General features: G+C 42.2%; 3 protein-coding genes across 9 annotated transcripts in view; all 3 read right to left on the reverse strand.

Annotated features, from left to right (window-relative positions):
* Positions 1-44: 44 nt before the first annotated feature.
* Positions 45-10,034, reverse strand: LOC120951102 (uncharacterized). The gene is made up of 6 exons (XM_049605134.1): positions 9,806-10,034; positions 9,065-9,619; positions 8,537-8,884; positions 7,574-7,708; positions 516-7,497; positions 45-440 (listed from the first exon to the last, which is right to left on the reverse strand). Exons 2-6 carry the CDS (start codon positions 9,299-9,301, stop codon positions 391-393), a joined length of 7,752 nt encoding a protein of 2,583 aa, XP_049461091.1. The 5' UTR covers positions 9,302-9,619; positions 9,806-10,034; the 3' UTR covers positions 45-390.
* Positions 10,035-10,167: 133 nt separating this feature from the next.
* Positions 10,168-11,406, reverse strand: LOC120951101 (uncharacterized). Its single transcript, XM_040369631.2, has 3 exons — positions 11,121-11,406; positions 10,986-11,045; positions 10,168-10,923 (listed from the first exon to the last, which is right to left on the reverse strand). The coding sequence occupies exons 1-3, from the start codon at positions 11,205-11,207 to the stop codon at positions 10,333-10,335; spliced, it is 738 nt and encodes a 245-aa protein (XP_040225565.2). The 5' UTR covers positions 11,208-11,406; the 3' UTR covers positions 10,168-10,332.
* A 2,213-nt stretch (positions 11,407-13,619) lies between these two features.
* LOC120951720 (putative thiamine transporter SLC35F3) overlaps positions 13,620-18,712 on the reverse strand; it is a 29,146-nt gene continuing 24,053 nt past the window's right edge. For 2 of the 7 annotated variants that reach the window (XM_040370580.2, XM_040370591.2), the window contains one exon: positions 13,620-15,271. In XM_040370580.2, the coding sequence (XP_040226514.1) occupies positions 14,861-15,271 (411 nt within the window). In that variant the 3' untranslated portion in view covers positions 13,620-14,860. Of the gene's footprint in view, positions 15,272-16,337; positions 16,557-17,057; positions 17,321-18,383; positions 18,654-18,712 lie in introns of those variants that run through there. The other 5 variants (XM_040370595.2, XM_040370592.2, XR_005751214.2 and 2 more) reach the window with 4 other exon arrangements.

Consider the following 18,712-nt stretch of genomic DNA (forward strand, 5'->3'; position numbering starts at 1 on the left):
TCATCAAATTTTATTTCCCGCTGATTGGTTACATGCTTCAAATATACATGTATTTCGTTAATAGGTTTTATTCATCCGAAATAAACGCCGATCCTTAAGCACGTATTCATAAATCCATAATTCATATGTAAAAACAGTAAACGTTAACTAACCAATAAGAGAAGAGAAGAATAATATTAACATAAAAAATTTCCTGATTCTGAGAGAAACCAAAAATTCTTCAAACATTGAAAATTGAGAGATTTTGCAAAGATAGCACATTATAAATAGTAATTTGCTTGCTCAATGCAGCGGGGGATGATCACGATGATACATTTTACGTCTAGAACTTCAAAATCAAAATTTCCGTTTTCCGGAGAGAGTAGAAAGAAAGAAACAGTTTATTATCACCTAAACAGCATCGCTAGGCGTGGTTGTAATCGGATCAGCTCCTTTAAATCCTGTAAACACAAAAACAATTTTGTTACATTTTTTTAACAGCCCAAATTCCGTGCAGTCACCAGATTCCATATTACCTGTGTTTGAGTCATTATCCTCGGTATTATTATTTGCAACAACAATTCGCGTAAAATTCGTACACGGATTGTTGGAGGAAGGTAATTCTTTTGAAGGTACATCAGATCCGTAATCCAGTTCAAAATCTTCTACATCGTCGTTAGTATTAACCGCGGCTTCATCATACTCATCATTCTGTTCCAGATGCTCCTCTTCCCACTCGATTGTCGGGATGTTCTCTGTTAGGGGACTGTGCCTTTTGCTACTACTGCTACTACTTTCTTCGATTATTGCCTCGTCTGGTTCTACCTCTGGCAGATTAGGTACACTGACCATGGCTGGTTCTATGGCTGCTCCAGAAGATTCCGATGCACTTCTACTATTACATCGTAACCGCTCTTCATCGACATCTTCGTCCTCGCTGTTTTGCTTCGCAGTTTGTTCTAGCTCTAGCTCCACGAAGTTGCCGCTGTTCAATCGAATGCGCTTCGTAGTTGATCGTTCTTCGGTACTTTCATTTTCATTAATCACATCATCGGGATCTTCTATTTCAGGTTTATCGGAACTCAAATCGCTTACACTCGCGAAGGAAGTAGATTTCGATGCGGTCTCATTATTGTTTTGTGGCTGACGACTATTCTCACAACTATGCCAACAGGTAGTTTTGGGAATTATTTTTCCACTCTTGGTCATGAGCAAGGTGTAAGTACAATACCTGTTGCGACACCTGTAAATCCATATGCCGTCCGAGCGCTGGTTTCGCAGCATGTATTGAACTCCTTTGTACATCATGAACATTTTTTTCCGCTCGTCCTTTTTCAATATTTCGTACTGCGATTTCCCACTTCCATCACTCGATTCCGATTTGATAAAAACCAAAGATGTAGGTTCCGTATTTTCCCGAACCCTCTGTCCTTCATCCGGTAGTAACACTGTTGGTCGTTGTACCACATTATGCGATGATTTGCTTGAATTCGGCTCTATTTTCGAGTGCGTATGAGGTATGGTGTTAGCTGGCATTATTGTACCTGAAGGGTAGCACAAGATACCGGCATCGCAATTTTCCTCCATGCGTTTGCTGCAACGCCAATACTGTACGCCGTCGCGACGGGTCAGATAAAAGTTGTACCGATTCCCTTCGAACCACTTGGTTCGCAAGTTACCGCTGCTGCTGGGGTTGGCATTGGGCAAATGATTGGAAGTGGTTGTTGGTGCAGCACTAGTTGATGCAGCTGGTAAAACTGGAACCACCTTTGGATTCACCACTTTTGGTATTACATGTCTCAATACATGTTTCGTCTTACCGTGCTCCCATTTACCACCGGGAGCGCGATAGAGTTTGGCCATACACCTAGGATCATCTGCACATATCCTTACGACTGTTCCGTCCTGTCGTTTATCGTAGTATCGATAGGATCGTCCTTCCATAACCATCAAATTTGCTTCGGTCGATTCTGATGAATTTGGGGTGTCGGAATCATTAGAAGTGGGCTGACTACACACAGGGTGCTGGTGAATACCATCTGTAATGACTCGTCCGTTAGGTAACAGTTCCAGCGAGGCGAGACACCGTCCATTGAGATTGATCTTTGCGGCGCTAGACTTTTTTCTAGAGCAGTAAAATATTGTCGTATTGTCTGGTAGTGCCTGGCTCGCAGAAGCACAATACCGATGGCCTTCAAATAGTATCACAGGGTTTGAGCCGGGAGCTGTCGGTAGCAAACGATAGTCGGCCGAACCACGACCAACCGTACGGTAATCAGTCAAATCGGGTCGTTCATGAGCGTGGTGAACCGGAGAGAATACCTTTAAGCTGCCGGATGAAAGAAGCTTTACAGATGCTGAGCACTCCGAATATAGGCAGCTGTAAAATTTGCTGCCATTGTTGCGATAGTGCGAAGCAAGAAATTCGAACACGTAGTCTTGGTATAAAAGCAGATTCTTGCTGTACGAGTCTTTTAGGAACGAATATTCGTCCGTTATGGTTACTTCTTTCTTTATCCTTTCTTTTTTAGGCACCACGGGGTACAGCTGATTCTGCGCGAAAGGTTCACCATGCTTTTCGTTGGATCCATAGCTGGACTTTTTCGAACTCGGTTTTTGGGCTGAATTATCAGGTATGCCGCCTACCACATCGTTGACCTTAGCTTTACTCGCTGCATCTTCCATTTCTGGTTCATGATTATGCATGGCATCGAAACGATGGTGCAGTAGATTGGTTTCGGTATCTAGATACACAGAACCGGTACAATCTTTCAGCTTCTGGTAACGACACCGGTATATATGCAGTCCACATGACAGCTTGCTGTGAAACCAATATTTATGACCTGCAAACAGCATAGATACTCCCTGGGAGGATCGCACAAAGGTATAGTCGCTGGAGCCAACTTTTGAACATTGTTCCATTCTGGCCTGCTTTGACGCAGCGGACCAATGCCTCATAGTCTTTGATGATTCGTGCTTTATGGCCTCTGGGGTGTACAATTGCGACGATGTGCTCAATCGACTGTCTTCTGCTGTCGCCTCGTGGTTGTGGGAAGCGTTGGAACATTCAAACAGCAATCCATTTGGATCTATTTTCACACTCATCGGACATCCATGGGAAACGTTGCATATACAGTTGTAGTGCGTCATATCGTCCTTTCGTTCTTTCCAGAAATATTTATATCCTTTGTAAAAAACGGTCCTCTCAGATCGTCCCATTAGCTGGTACTTTCTGGAACCTTTCACATTGGGCACGGAAGGAGCACGCTCCATTTCTAGAGGCTCAGCCGGAGGTGGTCGATGGTTGTGCGTTGGGTCCGTTTCGAAGTGTATTTCGTCTGTTGGCAGGATTTTCAGCTCTACCGGGCACTGATGACGGCTGTTCCACAAACAACAACGCCACCGACTTGGTTTATCGGCAGCATCCCGTTTACTCAAAGCAACGTACCGATGTCTTTCATAGTGCAGAATATTAACTCCATCCCTTTGCACTACTTGGTATGCAGGTGTTGGACTTTCAGCACTCTCTTCATTGGGCTGATGTTTGTTGTTTTGATCGGAGTACTGTTCGGAACCACGATACACAGCGACTGCTGTCTCTGTGGCTGTGGATTTCGCTCTGGGACCACTATTTGTCTTGTGTGGGGTAACATCTTCCTGTGCATCCGATCGCGACTTGGTTGCTTCGTGGTTATGCGGACGCCCATTCGTACATTCTACAATTTTGCCATTTTTGTGACAAAACAGAGCAGCCCGACAAGCTCTTGTTTGGAACATTGTACAGCGCCAGCATTCTCGACCGTTCTTAATTGTCTGCAGTTTGTAAGAGAAGTTTTTATGGTGTATCACTTTGTGTCGATCAATGCGTTCAGTGGTTTTAGGTGAGGAGGAGGAGGAGTTAATTGGTTTGCCACTAAGTGTTCCGCTGTACGTTCCATTCAACCATTGAGCAGCAAACACACCCAAGTTCTCTGCAGGTGGGTCGAGATCTGCCAATTCAAACGGCACTGCCCGCTCAATATATTCACCGTTAATGGGATGATTGTGTGATACAGCCTTCGCCTTACCGTTTCCCTGCCGAACAACTTTGCCATCTTTGGTAAAGGCTACGAAAGCATTGCAGGTTCTGTTTGCGCGACATTTCCACGCGGTGTCGTCGGTTATGTTGTTATGACTGCGCAGTGAAAAACGATATCCTTTGTACACTAGCGTAATATGGCCCCGATCACTTTTATACAATTGAAACTCTTTACTACTTTTTGTAACACCTTTGGTGGATTGTTTTGACATTTTGGTAGGAATCTTCTGTGGAAAGTCTTGCGCGGCACTCTTGCTACTGTTGCTAGCGGCTGTTAAGAAGCTTGGATGGTTATGGGGCCACTCGAATAGTATTACCGGGGAGGATGTTGTACCTTCAGTTGAGTCCAGTTGTAGTTTTACTAACGATTTGCAGCTGTCTAGTTCCGCACAAGCATACATGGCGGTTCCATCAGGAAATGATTTTATCTTTTTCATACGGTTTTGCTTATAAATAACCATATCTCCTTTCACAATCACACTTGAGGACGCGTCTTGTATTTCGGCTGCCAGGTCTGCTAGCAAGGTTTGTTCGGGTGATGCCTGTGAACTAGTTTCCTTGGGTGGATATCGCAATGGCGGTGGAAGCACATCCAGTGGAGGATGATTGTGATATGTATTGCGATACATAGAGCACGTATTGTCTGGACGTAGCAATGCTCTACCTATACATGCTTGACGCACCATACAGCGCCAAACGGTCGATCCGTCCGGGCGCGAGTAATCTTTGCTGAAACGGTTTTGCTGGAATATCAAACTCTCCCCATTCGCGCGATTCAAAGCAAAATAGTAATCCTGTTCTTCTTTAACCTTAGGCTTGATTTGTTTGTTATGCGTCTCATTCTTATGATCGTCCGGAGTTTCGTCCCATGCTGAAGCATTGTCGTCGTTGTCATCATCTTCGTCAGTAAAGTTATCGTCCATATCCTCCGGCAGCTGCAAATGGTTGTGCTTCTGATCGTCCATTTCCAAACTTCCATCCTTCATAATTTTTAAGCTGACGCGACAGGTTTTTCTGTTCATCTGGCAAATCCACTTCACGGTACCATCGCTACGTTCGCGCATAGTTGAGCGCGAATATCGAAAACCTCGAAAAACCAAGCCTTGCGTATGGCGTCGGTTTTTCACATATCGATAATGGGCTTCCGCAGCTGGGATCACAATTTTTCCAGACACTTCATTCTTTGGCTCGTCGGATATATCCAGCGTACTGTTTAGCAACGAGCGCATATTTGCTTCAGGATCATCCTTTTCCTCAATACATCTATTCAAGTTAGCTATCCTAGCCCCGGGGTTGCTACAATGTTTGCTCGTACTAGCAGACTCTTTGCTTATATCAAGATCATTGAAAATAATGTCCTCGTCGCCACTGGTCTTAGCAGGAGGCGGATGGATATGATCAATATCTTCGAGCTTTGCTATCGTCTCGTTGGTGTACATCACAATCCCAGCACGGCAACCATTGCTGGCTTGGGAGCAGCGCCACATTGATGTATTGTCCGATCGGTCTGCTTTTTTGTTATAACGGTAACCAGCGTGAATGAGCGATGCACCATTTTTTTTGTTCCTTACTAGATACCACTCGCTGCTTACAAACGTTTCGTCGTCTATATGAAACGGGCGTTTTTTAACCACCTTTGTCAACATCTTTTTAGGCGGTGGTGAAGGTGATGCTGATGGTTCTGTTGCATCGGTGGGGCTGTGATTATGACGCCTTTCATTAATCCATTCAAATCGACCATCGGGATATTGGTATACTCCAGCGCGACACGTTTTTTTGTTCATCCGACACACCCAACAGATGCTTCCATCTTGACGAGTTCGAATTTTGCAATACCGGTATCCGCCGTACACTAGAGCCTTGTTACCTTTCTTGTTCTTTATAATTCGATAGTTGCGCGCCGTTTGTGATTTAGACATAACTTTTAGTGATTTTCCAGCGGCAGAAGTAGTAGCGCACTCATTGGATTTTCGTGTTACGTTCACCGTTTTCCGTACTGGTGAGCATGCCTTGTTGGTAATTTGATGCCCTAAACGGACCATTTTTTTCTCATTTTTATTGGCACTATCTGCCTGTTTCTCCTTGATTTGGGTATTTTCAACAACCTTGCTCGGGGATTTATGGGGCCGTTTGGGTTTATCATGCAAATGTTGTTCATTTTTGGAGATATAGGCCACCCCATCCGCATCGGTAGTTACCTTCACGCGGCAAACGACGCCCAGCGAACCAACGCAACGCCACAAGCTCATCCCATTTACTCTTGAATAGGCTTTCAGAAACCGATATCCATTTAGCACGAGAGCCTCGCCACCTTTCCACGTGGGCGACAGTTCATAGTTTTTGGTTCTGGTCATGTTTTCGGTAATACTCATCGTACTTTTGATGGAAGAATGATCATGGTTTCCCCTCACCTCCACTAGTCCATCTGGATGTAGGAATGCAACAACACCGCACATATCGTAATTTCGACGACAACGCCATACCACCACTCCGTCCGCTCGAGCCGATTCGCGCACGTATAGATTCCCATCGAAATGAAGGCGAGGTCGACCATTTGCGTTATTCACAATTTTGTGACCATAGCCTTTCCGAACAACTCTCTTGTCATCTTTTTGGTTGGTTTGCAAATCATCGTTCTTCTCGCCGCCCGTGGAAGGAGAAAGGGATCGACTCTCCATTGCATTTGGTTGCTGACCGATCCGTAATTTAATCTTAGTCTTCAGTGGTGTATTTTCAGCCAATTCATCAACGTCATCGTCTGTAACGTTTGAATTATGTTGTGTTGTCTCGCAGCTGGATTCCTGCTGCTTGTGTAAATGAGTTTCAACAGTTTCGAACTCATTGTTTGTACTCTGATACAGTCCAGCCGGGCAAGTGCCGTTCAAAGCGTTGCATTTCCAAAATATTGTGCCATCTAGCCTGCTATGTTTCATGCCGTATCGATAGCCCTTGTATACGATTGAGTTTCCTTTTTTTGCGTTCTTTACATAATGGAACAGCTCATCCGACATTCCGTTTGGTGATGCGTTTTTCAGCAGCTGCCATATTTGCAAATCGGTCGCACTATTTTCCACTTCCTTGTTATGCGTATGAAGAATGTTGTTTGTTTCCAGGTCTTCGCTCTCTGCTCGCCTGATGATTGCAGCTGCACAATCTTCCACTCGGCAATGCCATTGCCCTTTCCCTTTTTGTATGTACAAAAACCCGTCTTGAACCAGACAAACTAGCGCCTCACCGTTGTATACCTCGCGGAAAGGCCGCTGTGAATCTGTTTCGGGTGCGACACTCACTGAATATGAAGAACTTTCCATTAGCGGTATTAATGCCGAAGTATGGTCCATGCTAACATCGTCCTCAAAATTGTTCCAGATGTCTTCGGCTGTGTCATCAATATCGGGCATTTCTTCTTTGATCGGCACATCACAATCGAAATCATTTTGCTGTTTCAAATAATCAATAATACAATATTACAAAGGTAAGAGAGTTATTGTAGAAAATCAAGCTGATTTAGCTTACTTTGGCGACCTCCTCGTTGTCATTGGTGTACAAAAAACGGAATTCATCTTGTGGACGTTCTGGCATCAACTCCAAAAGATTTTCTTCTTCCTCCTCTTCCTCTTCTTCTTCTTCTGGAGTATTGCATACATCGTGCTAAAAATAATAGGTACAATAATGCAAAGCAACGGAGGATTACCATATCTACAAGTAATAAACCATTTTTTCTGGCCAAACAATTTTTGGTCCTAAAAACTCTACACATTCAAGTAAATACAGTGATTAAGATACGACAAACAAATTACTTGTATAGGTTAAGGTTGAGGTGGTTTCAATACAATATTGAGCGATAGATGTAACTTTTAGGTGTTATTTTATATAATGTATTGTTTTCCACGTTAAAGTTCCATACAACACCTGCAGCAAAATGCTACTATACTGTGTGTGATCCCATCAATAAGCATTTTCGATTGTTCAGATCCGGTAGATTGGAGTTCAGAAATCGTCTCCATCGTTCTGTCTCTATCACACCACAGCGGTTTAGAAATAGATTTGACGTGTGTCCGTGAGCGCAAGATGTCGGAACTCAAGCATTGGGAATGAAAATATGAAACGCACACATCGCTGGAGAAAAATTTGCTTTCGTAACTTAATTTCCGCCATGTGGATGTTATAGCCACATCCATTACGCCACTATTGAGAAAATGTCTACTACATCTAAATTGTCTTGTGAAGATTACACGACCAAAATTAGTCAGAAATTTAGTAACAACGAAAGGAGGGGAACATACAATAAATATACGCCTCATGCGAAGATCTGGTAGCTTCAGTGAGGACGTCACCTTAATTATGACTGCTATTGAATATCCGGAAATACACCAACATATCGGATCGTGGTGGAACATGCGCACGTATTCCAGCAAATTAGATAGCAATGCTTCATTGCAAAATTGGTACCGATTTCTACATCTAAATAAGACCTACCTCGTTAGGAGCAGATGATGCGTTCACCGCACTAGACGAATCGGCAATACTGGCAATTGGTCCATGCATACCAAACATCTCATCGGATTGTTGCGGAACATCCACTGGGAAGAAGTCGCCAGCATTGATTTCAAAGGACTCTACATCTTTTTCCTTTTTGATGTACTTTGCGGGAAGTATCATCGATGATGAAGATGAAGCCGTAGCGATTTGCCCTCCCAATCGCCGTTTCCAGTTTCTATGCAGTACATCGTTGGTGCGGCACTGTTCTCTGTAGTGATGGAACTCCTCAATTTTTGCGACACAGGAATAGCATATCAGAGCATCCGGGTCACTGGCCAAAGTGATCTGAGTAATCAAAGTCATGCACAGAATAATGGTCGGATTTAAGAAAATGGAAATAATGGAATCTGCCGATAGACCGAACGATACCATTTCATGTTCTAGAAAGGTACCTGGCTGAGGTGTTTGCTGACAACTTCACGTATGTATGTAGGTAGAATATCTTTGGAAATGAAATGCACATACCTCCACTGTGGTACACTCGAAGATTTTACGTACGAGCAGCTCCTCTTTGTACCCGCCTGCAAAAAGTTCTCGGAGATGGGAATCTTCATTGCAGCACAACCTGCAGCAACCACTAACGTCGGTAGAATTGGGTATTAGAGTGCGGTGGTCCTGGAATGATTGCTCCGATGACTTCTGGGAACCATCTTCCATGTTCTGCACCGGCACCAAACTGCTTTGTGCGATACTCTGCTCCATAGTGATCAGCCGACAGAGTCACAATAAATTTCACTTCTATCTGCGTATTTGCAGTAGATTCTGCACCATCTATCCCAGATAAGCAAGCACACCACGGGTTTTTTGTACGATATCTGCTAGAACACCATCGACATATTCTCCACCAGAGTTGGATGTCGAATCTTAACTCATTGCTTTTGCACACACCATCAAACGGGGACGGTGTTCACCACTACACTCACACACGCATCGAGGGCCCTGTGTAAAAACCAATTCTGGTGAAGAGCACACACGTCTTGCCAGTGGTTTGTTTTGCTAGCGAGGAAGCTCCTAGCGTCCCTGAATCGTTTAGGCGGGAAATGAAAACACATACATTAACACTGCAAAAGGATTAACATTACAATCTCGCATCACATTATATAAGCCGTCTCCTGGTTCGAATTTGCGTTTTTCCACTAACTTGCGTGTTTTCTAACGTTTCCTCTCAACATGTTCTTCGGTGCTAACCCAGTGAAATGAGGTTACCTTTTTCATTGTTTGGATGTTAGCTCAAATAGCACACATTGTGCATAGTGTTGCCCTTGAATAATGTCTATTACATGAGACACAGTATTACATCGATAATACGTGTGATTGAATGATTTTGGTATCTTATGCTGGCGGGAGTTACAGCTTATGAAAAAAGTTATCGACGAAATGATTGTTGGATCAGAAAGTGAGCACAGCGAGAGCTTCGATGTAGTTCAAGATGTTTCGCACTGTTTCCTTCATCCCTTCGCCGCATACAAACAAACAAATGTCAATCTCTCGATGGTTCGGTTTATGGTTTCTGTTCGTAAACTTCAATTTGGATTCCTGATCTTGTCAACATCAAACGCCGGTAGGACTGTATTGAAGCGTAAGTTTAAGTACGATTTGTAACATTTTATTGATTGCTTTTTCTGTCATAGATATACAAGCTTAAGGCACCAACAGAAAATATGCATTACACATACTGCAAGTTTTCTATTATTTCTCACTCACTGTAGTGAACCATAGATTGGAACAGTGCATCATCGAACAAGCGCCGGCACGCGGTTGGGGTTGGTCACACGATCCCACAATACAGGCCACAAGGATAGTGGCCAAACCCGGGGACCCAACGAACTTTGCCACAAACCATTGCGACGATCCTTGGCGTACTGTTCAGCCTTGGCCAACGTTCGATAATATTGATATAGTGCGACAGCGTGCACATCTTTTCGATTTCGGACCGATTTTGGCACCGGGACGGAGAGCTTGGCGAACCCTAGGCTAAGCAATGCTTCACCAACATCTATTTGCTTTTTCGAATCGTTTATACAGACACGGCATTCAATCTGAGCTGCGCTGGATGGTTCCTTCATCGGGATGAAGCATATTTCTTTGCCGGTCACAACGGACTGCAACCAGGAATACCCATTGGCGTTGATAGCGATACCATCTATCTTGATAGGTATGGTTTTGCTCGACCAAAAAAATACCTTCGCCGGTGGATGATGTTGCACAACTAGCAGAGGACCGTACAGTTGTGACGGTTCTATTTTAGTTACCCTACCATACTGTTTTACTTGATCACGGACAAAATGACGCGGTATGTCCGATGGTTTCCCGAAAATAGTGACCTGCAAAACAAATGTTCATCAATACCCTGTGTTGAGTGTATTAAACAATGATCACAACTTACTGGGCGTATTTTTCTGTAGGCCACAACCAGTAAAATTCCAGATACTGTGTAGCTGACTATCTGTAAAGCCGGACCGAAACATTCAAACAAGATAATTTTTACTGCTCAGACAATACAATCGATGCAGGCACTTACCTCAACGCCTTTCGTATCTTTACGCATAAAATTAGAAAATTCTTTCCACCAACTGGTGCCAGTGTCGCGGGTTTGTTCTGCTGCCATAATGTATGCCAAGTGCGTTATAGGATGGCGATTTCAGCAAAGTACAAAGGTGAAGGTCAGTTGCAACTGGTATGACGTTTGAATACAGTCGAATAACTATGTTTAATACGAGTGAAAGTTAAGCTGAAGAATTTTTTTCTGATCGAGGATCGCTGAACAAACAAACAACAATTAGAGCAGCTGACAGTTTCATAATAAATTCATGACGTCATCTCATCCACACTTGACAGATTGTCAGAGCAAAAGCAAACGTTAAGGGTTAACGAATGCTTCAAAATGATTACAGTATGTTTCCGCAAAACGCATATTATTGGTGTTCGAGGAAATTGAGCATGAGTCGTTGTTTGGCGCTATTTTGCGCGATTTACTCTTTAATTCTTTCGTACACAATTAAAATAAAATAATTTCGAAAATATTCAACGCCATTGGGTTATAGCGATGAGTTGAAGCTTTTTTATATTGTAATAAATAAAATAAGATAAACAAAACAAAGTTAAATAGGAATTAAAGATTCGATAAGAAACAAAGCTACTGTGATGGGTATTAGTGGTGGGTCATACGATTCATTTCACGACCCGACCCGGAGTCGGGTGCGAGCCAGTCCGTCGGGTCGGATTGAACCTATCTTGATACGACTCGACCCGAACTCGCTGCACCAACAGGTCGGAGTCGCTTATGCTTTCTTGCACCTACCGGAGTCATTGCACCTACTGAACCTACTTGTACCTTTCGGGTCGATTCGAACGACTTCGGGTCGCTTACGGATGGCTTCGACCCGATAGGTTCGGGTCGACCCGCCCGTCACTAATGTGTAAATTATAATTTTTATTTATTTTAGCAAACATTAGTAAGGTCTTTTATCCAAAAATTAACCTCGGAATGGTGCATTGACAAGTGTTGCAGCGGCACCATCGATTCGATCGGATTACGTACTGTTCGTGGACCGGGACAGATTTGCGATGATTTGCAGATGAGTTTGGGATCTGTTTCAGGAACGGAATGGCCGTGGAGTCAGTTTCAGGACTTGTATCGGGTTGGAATCCGTTCAATAAGCGATAGGTGTTCATGGTCTGTTTCAAGAGTGACATAAGTTCAGGACAAATACTAAAGTCGTATAGGATTTGGAGCAGATCCAGCGCTGGTATGGGTTCAGAATCTGTTCCAGCAACGGTATAGGTTGAGGAACAGGACTGATTTCGGAACAGAATCTTTTCCATGGATTTGGCTTATGCTCCAGGTCCTACATGGTGGGTACTAGACCCAGTATGGATCAGAGAATCAGTTCTAGGAATAGTATGTATTCAAAATCAGTTTTTTAGGAACAATTTGGGTTCAAGATCAGTTTCAGGATTGATCTGTCTTGTATCAGTTCCAGGTTCAATTTGGGTTCAGGAACAGTTCCCGGGCCAATATTGTTTGGTCTTAATTTCAGGAATGGTAATGATTCACATTCAGTCACTCTTGATGTACCCCGTTGAATACGGAGGCAACTGCAAACTTAGTAATTAACAAATTAATGATTACTTAATTATTACTTTAACGATCTAAAAACTTTGTTAAGTTGTTGATTTAACGGTATTGTATTGTAGTATTGTTTACGCATAACTTCATTCTAGAACTGTAAACTGTAAAAAAGAAAATTATCTTATTTCTTTGGAGATTCTAGCAGTAGAACAGACGGTGGAAATAATAGATAGCAAATGGTGAGAATACGCATTCCGACCATATGTTCAAAAATTCCTGCCAATATGTGCCGGTCGCGTGGTACGGTCGCCAACTCGTACGACTGAACAACATGGCCGTCATGGATTCAAGCCTCGAATGGACCGTGTCCTCATACGTAGGACTTTTTGACTACCCTGCTATGAGTAATCCATAAGTCACTGAAAACCAAGCCCACACTAGTCTAGGCAGGTCTTGGCGGTTGATAACTGATACAAAACTAAGGTAAGGGTTTTTAAATGTTTAAAGTTATTTTTTACAATTTCCAACAGCTCATTTCTTTACCATGCTTCAGCTGTGGGTCAAATCTTCTCTGTGTGTGGTACTGGTACTGTGGTCTAACAAAATTATGATACACGGACATCTGTTTCATAGAGAAAGCTTAGAATATCGCGAGTTCGTATTAAGCTATATACAAATCCATTCAACATAGGAAACAATCGTTAACAATTGATGTGCTCTTTTGAGCGGTACTTTCATTCGGATATGATGGCCACCTAAAACCCACCTGTGGCGGATCTAACGGTGGGCGGACAAGGCGGTCGCTTGGGGCCACGTCGGGTGGGGGCCTCTACTCGTCTTACTGCGATACCCTTAATCCGACAATGTGTGGATGGTATGAATCTTTGCTTTAATACTTACCTATTCAATGAGCAACCAACTATCTTAACTCCAGCCAAAAACTAGTACTTAAGTACTAATTTTTAGTATTATTTTTACACAAATTAACACAAATATAAATTAAACCAAACAACTTTTTTTTGTGGAAGAATTGCAATCATTGTTTCTGATATTTCATTTGGGTTTCAGAATTTTCCAACTAACACTATCCTTGCAGGAGTGCAACCCGATTTGAAACATCATTGTACAGAAATGGATTCGTTGTTTACGCTCGATTGAATGTGTAAATATGTATTTGGAATTATCATTGAAATATGATGCAGTTTGATGGAATTTGGTGTACCTTAAGCTATTGTTCGATTGCCACACATTGTTCATCTTTGTGAGTTGTGTAAAGTGTGCAAACATTGCTCTTAACGTGTTCTATCGGAAATATGTAACTAGCACAACACGCTTCGTTGGATAACATTCATTCTAAACCATTCGTGGAATAAAATCGACTCGAATATTATAAACAAAAATCGGTATTTTACTTCAACTAGTTAAACTATTAACAAATTGCCTCTATCACCGGATACATCAATTCCGAACGGTAATTTTAGAAACGTTAAGCTACAAACAGATGTTGTAAAACCAGGTTCTAGCCATCAGGTTGTCGTCTGCTATGGCCAGTAACCGTAGCTTACCGTAGAGAAGTGCTATCGTTAGTGTTAGTAAACTAGTAACGCTTATCCACGCGCTGCTTACACTATTGTTATGATTCTCATTATTACTAGTTCATTAAAGTTTTCCTTTTGAAAATGGGAATCAACGCTGTACACTAATTAAAACATAACTAAGATTCTGGCTGTGTGTGATAGGTACTGATAAAACGACTCTAGTTATGTTATCAAAGGGGAATTAGTGTAGTGATTGCTAAACTACATTTTAGCTACAATCGTTATCAGGCAGTTGAAAACTGCCAACTTGTTTGCTATGGATGCTTGTGGCGAACGAAATATTTTACACCTAACTGTCTGCCGTTATTAGTAGCATTGCTGTGAGTGAATACAGTACTAAAGTAATTGTGACTCGGTTCGATCTTTGGTACGATGTGGTTTGTTTGTTTGTTTGTCCACGAGCAGAAAAAAAAAATTCAGAAACTACAAATTAAACGTAAAGCAAAATCCACCTGCTCTACTTTTAACTTTATCGCGTCTCGCGTAATCGTGCCACAGTTCCTGTGCACGAAACATCTAAGTATTGTGTATCGCAGCTTGTTTGAAAGATTGTCCTTAAGCTGTTGCTCCGTACGGGGAAAGGGAGCATTGTTACTCCAGCGAACCGTAAGAGCTGCTACGCCCGTTCATCGATGGATAGCGATGAGCGTCGGCTGTGGCCGACAGAGAGTTAGGACCACTCCCGGTACCCAACCCTGGGCTAAGCCGGATCGAGCCCGGCTTACGGATGAAGTTGGTGGTCATTTCGGTGAGCGAATAGTGGCGCAGTTTCGCGTGCGGGTTTAGACCAACGAAATCGCTACTGCTATCATTGCGCAGGATGTGCTGAAAGTGCTGCAGGCTCTGCTGATGCTGCAAATGATGTTGCTGCTGCTGCTGCTGCAGATCGGTCATCTCACCCGGCCAGAGGGAGAGCGAAGATGCGATCGAATGTAGCCCGTCCGATAGTCGATGACGTCGCGATGCTGCGATGGAGTTCCGCTTCGAGGATGACGACCCCATCTGTAAAGGCAAGGCATTTCGGAACAGGGCAGGGCGGGATAGAGATGGAAATGGAAACAAAACACAAAAGATAACGATAACGCAGGATTAGTGCACGGACCAGGGAAGCCATCTGTTTACCAACATGAAAGCCGCGGTGTAGAAGCGGTGATGATAAATAAGATCTGCAAAACTAAAACAGTTAGGTAAAAGTAGAGATCGTGAGGTAACGGGTAATAGACAAACCAAAATCGACAAGTACAGCCACAAAAGAAGCCAATGTTGATTAAAACTGGACTATTGAACTGCCGCTGCAGTGATTTAGGTAGTTTTTGTTTGTTTGTTTGTTTGCTAGTATGTATTCAAAAGCAAAGCACATTGTATTGACGATAACATCTCCACCACTGCTTTGGCTAGTTTTTGGCGTGGTGGTAGTGGTGAATGAAGCTTTACATTTTCTCAAAGAAAAAAGAAGTTTAATTTTGCTCTCTTTCTCTCAGTTTAAATTTTCTTGTAAAACAAACATAGGAACCGAATACAGTCAAATTGATAATAAACATCTGAACATGAAGGGTGATCAATAAAAGCTTTTTGCTAGGAACACACACACACACACACTAGCTGATGATGACCCCATCGAAGCAAAGGAAAGTTAACAGAAGAAAACAGAAATGGTATGGTTTTCAGTAAGTTAGCAATTATTTCTCATGCCCAGAGAGAAAGAGAGATGAATAAAGCGCACACAGTACGTTTGAGTGTAAGTGGATAGATTAAAGTTGAAAGAACCGAAATACACACATTTAAGGCTATAGTTTTAAAATGAAGATGAATTAATCTGGTACTAAGACATTAAGCAAATCACAAAACTGCATATCGAAAGCGATTCAAAGTTATGCCGATAGAAAGACAAAAAAAGTAACAAAAGCCAATAATTAAAGTGCCTTTTACTTTGTAATGGAGCTACTACGAATTTGCTGAAAATATAATGTACGCGTATTTCGTGTTGGAGAAGGAATACTTTCGGGACCGAAAAGCACAGCGTACATCTAATAGCATCGATAGTTTATAAGAGCGGTGTTTCTTTTACCTTATAATTGTTGTCGCCCCAATGCAATCCAGGTGAACACAATATGCACAAAAGTGTGTGAAGAGTGTGAATTTGGAAGGTGGTGTTAGAGTTCCGTTCGAGGATAGTGTGATTACTGTTAAGCTTCCAACAACACAGGATCGTGTAGAGAAGAAGGAGGAAACTGGGAGAGTGTTTAAAAAGGAACAAAACATTCTGGTAGAGGATTTGCGCATTACCCTGAGATTGCAAGCGCAGGATACGGCGGTTCATTGCATATTAATGCAGATTTTAAAAAAAGGGAGAATGTTGATTTAACAAAAAAAAAATAGGAGCAATTAAGGATATTAATATGAATATAATAGCGGTACGGGGAAACCATTTAAAGTATTGATAGCACAAACAAGGAAGGTTTGGTGTTTGGTGAATGTGGAGGAGAAGAAGTCGGTGGTGTAGATTCGTGGAATGGAATAAGATTATGCGAAAGAGAAAAGAGAAGAAAGAGAAAGAGAGAGAGAGAAATAGAGAGAGAGAGAGATAAAGAGAGAAATATACATTGATAGGAAAAAGTGGCTGTTGATGTTGCTACAATTGATCTTGCGTTCGTTGTCGTTGCCAACTTCACAAGAAGAAGGCTTTTCTAGACAATCTGGTGATTGGTGATGGTAATGGTAATGGTGATGATAGAAAACTACTAAGTTGTAGGGTAGCAATATTATACAACGCGCTGTACTTACTTACCTTTGCTTCTACTTTCAAACAGCCTCTGCCTTGAAATGGTACAGGTTCTAGCAGGTCGGTTTTTGTTAGGTTTTTTTTTTCTTTTTCAGTTTGTGTTTGGTTTGGTTTTGGTAGAGTGATGTTGTCTTTTGGGAATAGCTAGAACTACATTCCGCAACGCGATACAATACAACACAATCGGTGCGTTGTGCAGTTGTACTTTTTATCGAACAGTAGATGTGGGTGAGGCAACGACAATATCCCTTCTACAAAAGGCTGGCCGACTGCGTGCGTGTAACAATTTGCAACGAAACGATGGTGTGTGTGTGTGTGTTTGGGGTCGTGTACGTGAGTTATATGTTGTTAGTGTGAAATTGAAAGATATGGATTAGAGAAGAATTAGAAATTAATGTATATTCTATTGGCTTGGCGGGAGAGGGTTATTTAAAAGAAGACACACGCACATAACTGAACAGTACTCAATGATGGGTAAGAATTTTGTACACGATGGTTTGAAAATAATACTTGAAAAGCGTTGGCAATAAATGTAAGTGATCATTCATATTCATTCTTACAATCGGATGTGCTTGTTCAAATCGTGTTGATTTTTTGGTTTGGTTTGGTTTTGTTTATCTTCAAGATTGTCTTGAGTGAAACTAAGGAATAATCACTAATTTTCCCTGCCTCGTGGCCACTATTGGAGAGTGTGGTGGGGGTTAAAACAGTGCAGATTAGTTCGCTAGTACTTGCCGGAAAGTACGGTTTCCATTTCCGCAGTTTCGGTTCCGTTTCGCAGTACAAGTTGTGACAGTGATTGACTATGTTTAGGCACAGGCTTTCAGCGTAGGACATAAACAAATGTCGCAAATGATAACTTTTTACATACCAATTACAGTACGTTTGCGGTATATACAACACGTTCCTTTACGTACCTACATTTCGATAGTGTATCTTACTACTAACAACTATAACAAGCAAGCTGGTGTTATCAACTGGGATTTTTTATGGTTTATTCCCAACTTTAAAGATGCAGAGGATCGATGCTTTACATGGGGAAAAATTTAGACCAATTTAACGACGGTTAGGTCATGGTAATCATTGCACACTAATGGAACAAACTGATGGCGTGAGAAACATAGGAACAGATAGGTTGACGAGTGGCTTTTTTTTCGGAAGAAAGGTTTAGAAGCAGTAAATTGGCGCGAGCAGCAGCATAAAGTAATTGATGTGCTTTTAGCACACACGCACAGACACACATACAAACATATATATATATAGATTATATATGGCTGCTTACTACGAGACTGGTCTACGGAGAACAAATCTCAACCTACTTAGGAGTCTCACCTGGCCTGGGACTTGGCTTGAGTTTAGAGTACAATCTGGTACTATCTGTCTTGTGGCGGTTGGATTAGATGGGAGTGATTAGTTTTGGTTGGTTTTGTTTTGCTAGATTAATATGATTTTTCTTTTTTGCTTTTCTTGTGTGATGCAATTTTGCTTGAAACAATCGTTTTCATTCACATATGCTTGTATGCATAGACTGGCAATGGCAAGAGCAGTTTAGAATCAGCAATTGGGAGACTCTGTTAAACGTTTACCTCTTTTGTAGTGTATCTGGAACGAGTAGTTGAGGAATTAGTTCATTGCTTATGAGACTCTACGGAAAAACAGGA

Source organism: Anopheles coluzzii, chromosome 2 (genome assembly GCF_943734685.1).
Source record: "Anopheles coluzzii chromosome 2, AcolN3, whole genome shotgun sequence".
In the NCBI taxonomy this organism is placed as follows: domain Eukaryota; kingdom Metazoa; phylum Arthropoda; class Insecta; order Diptera; family Culicidae; genus Anopheles; species Anopheles coluzzii.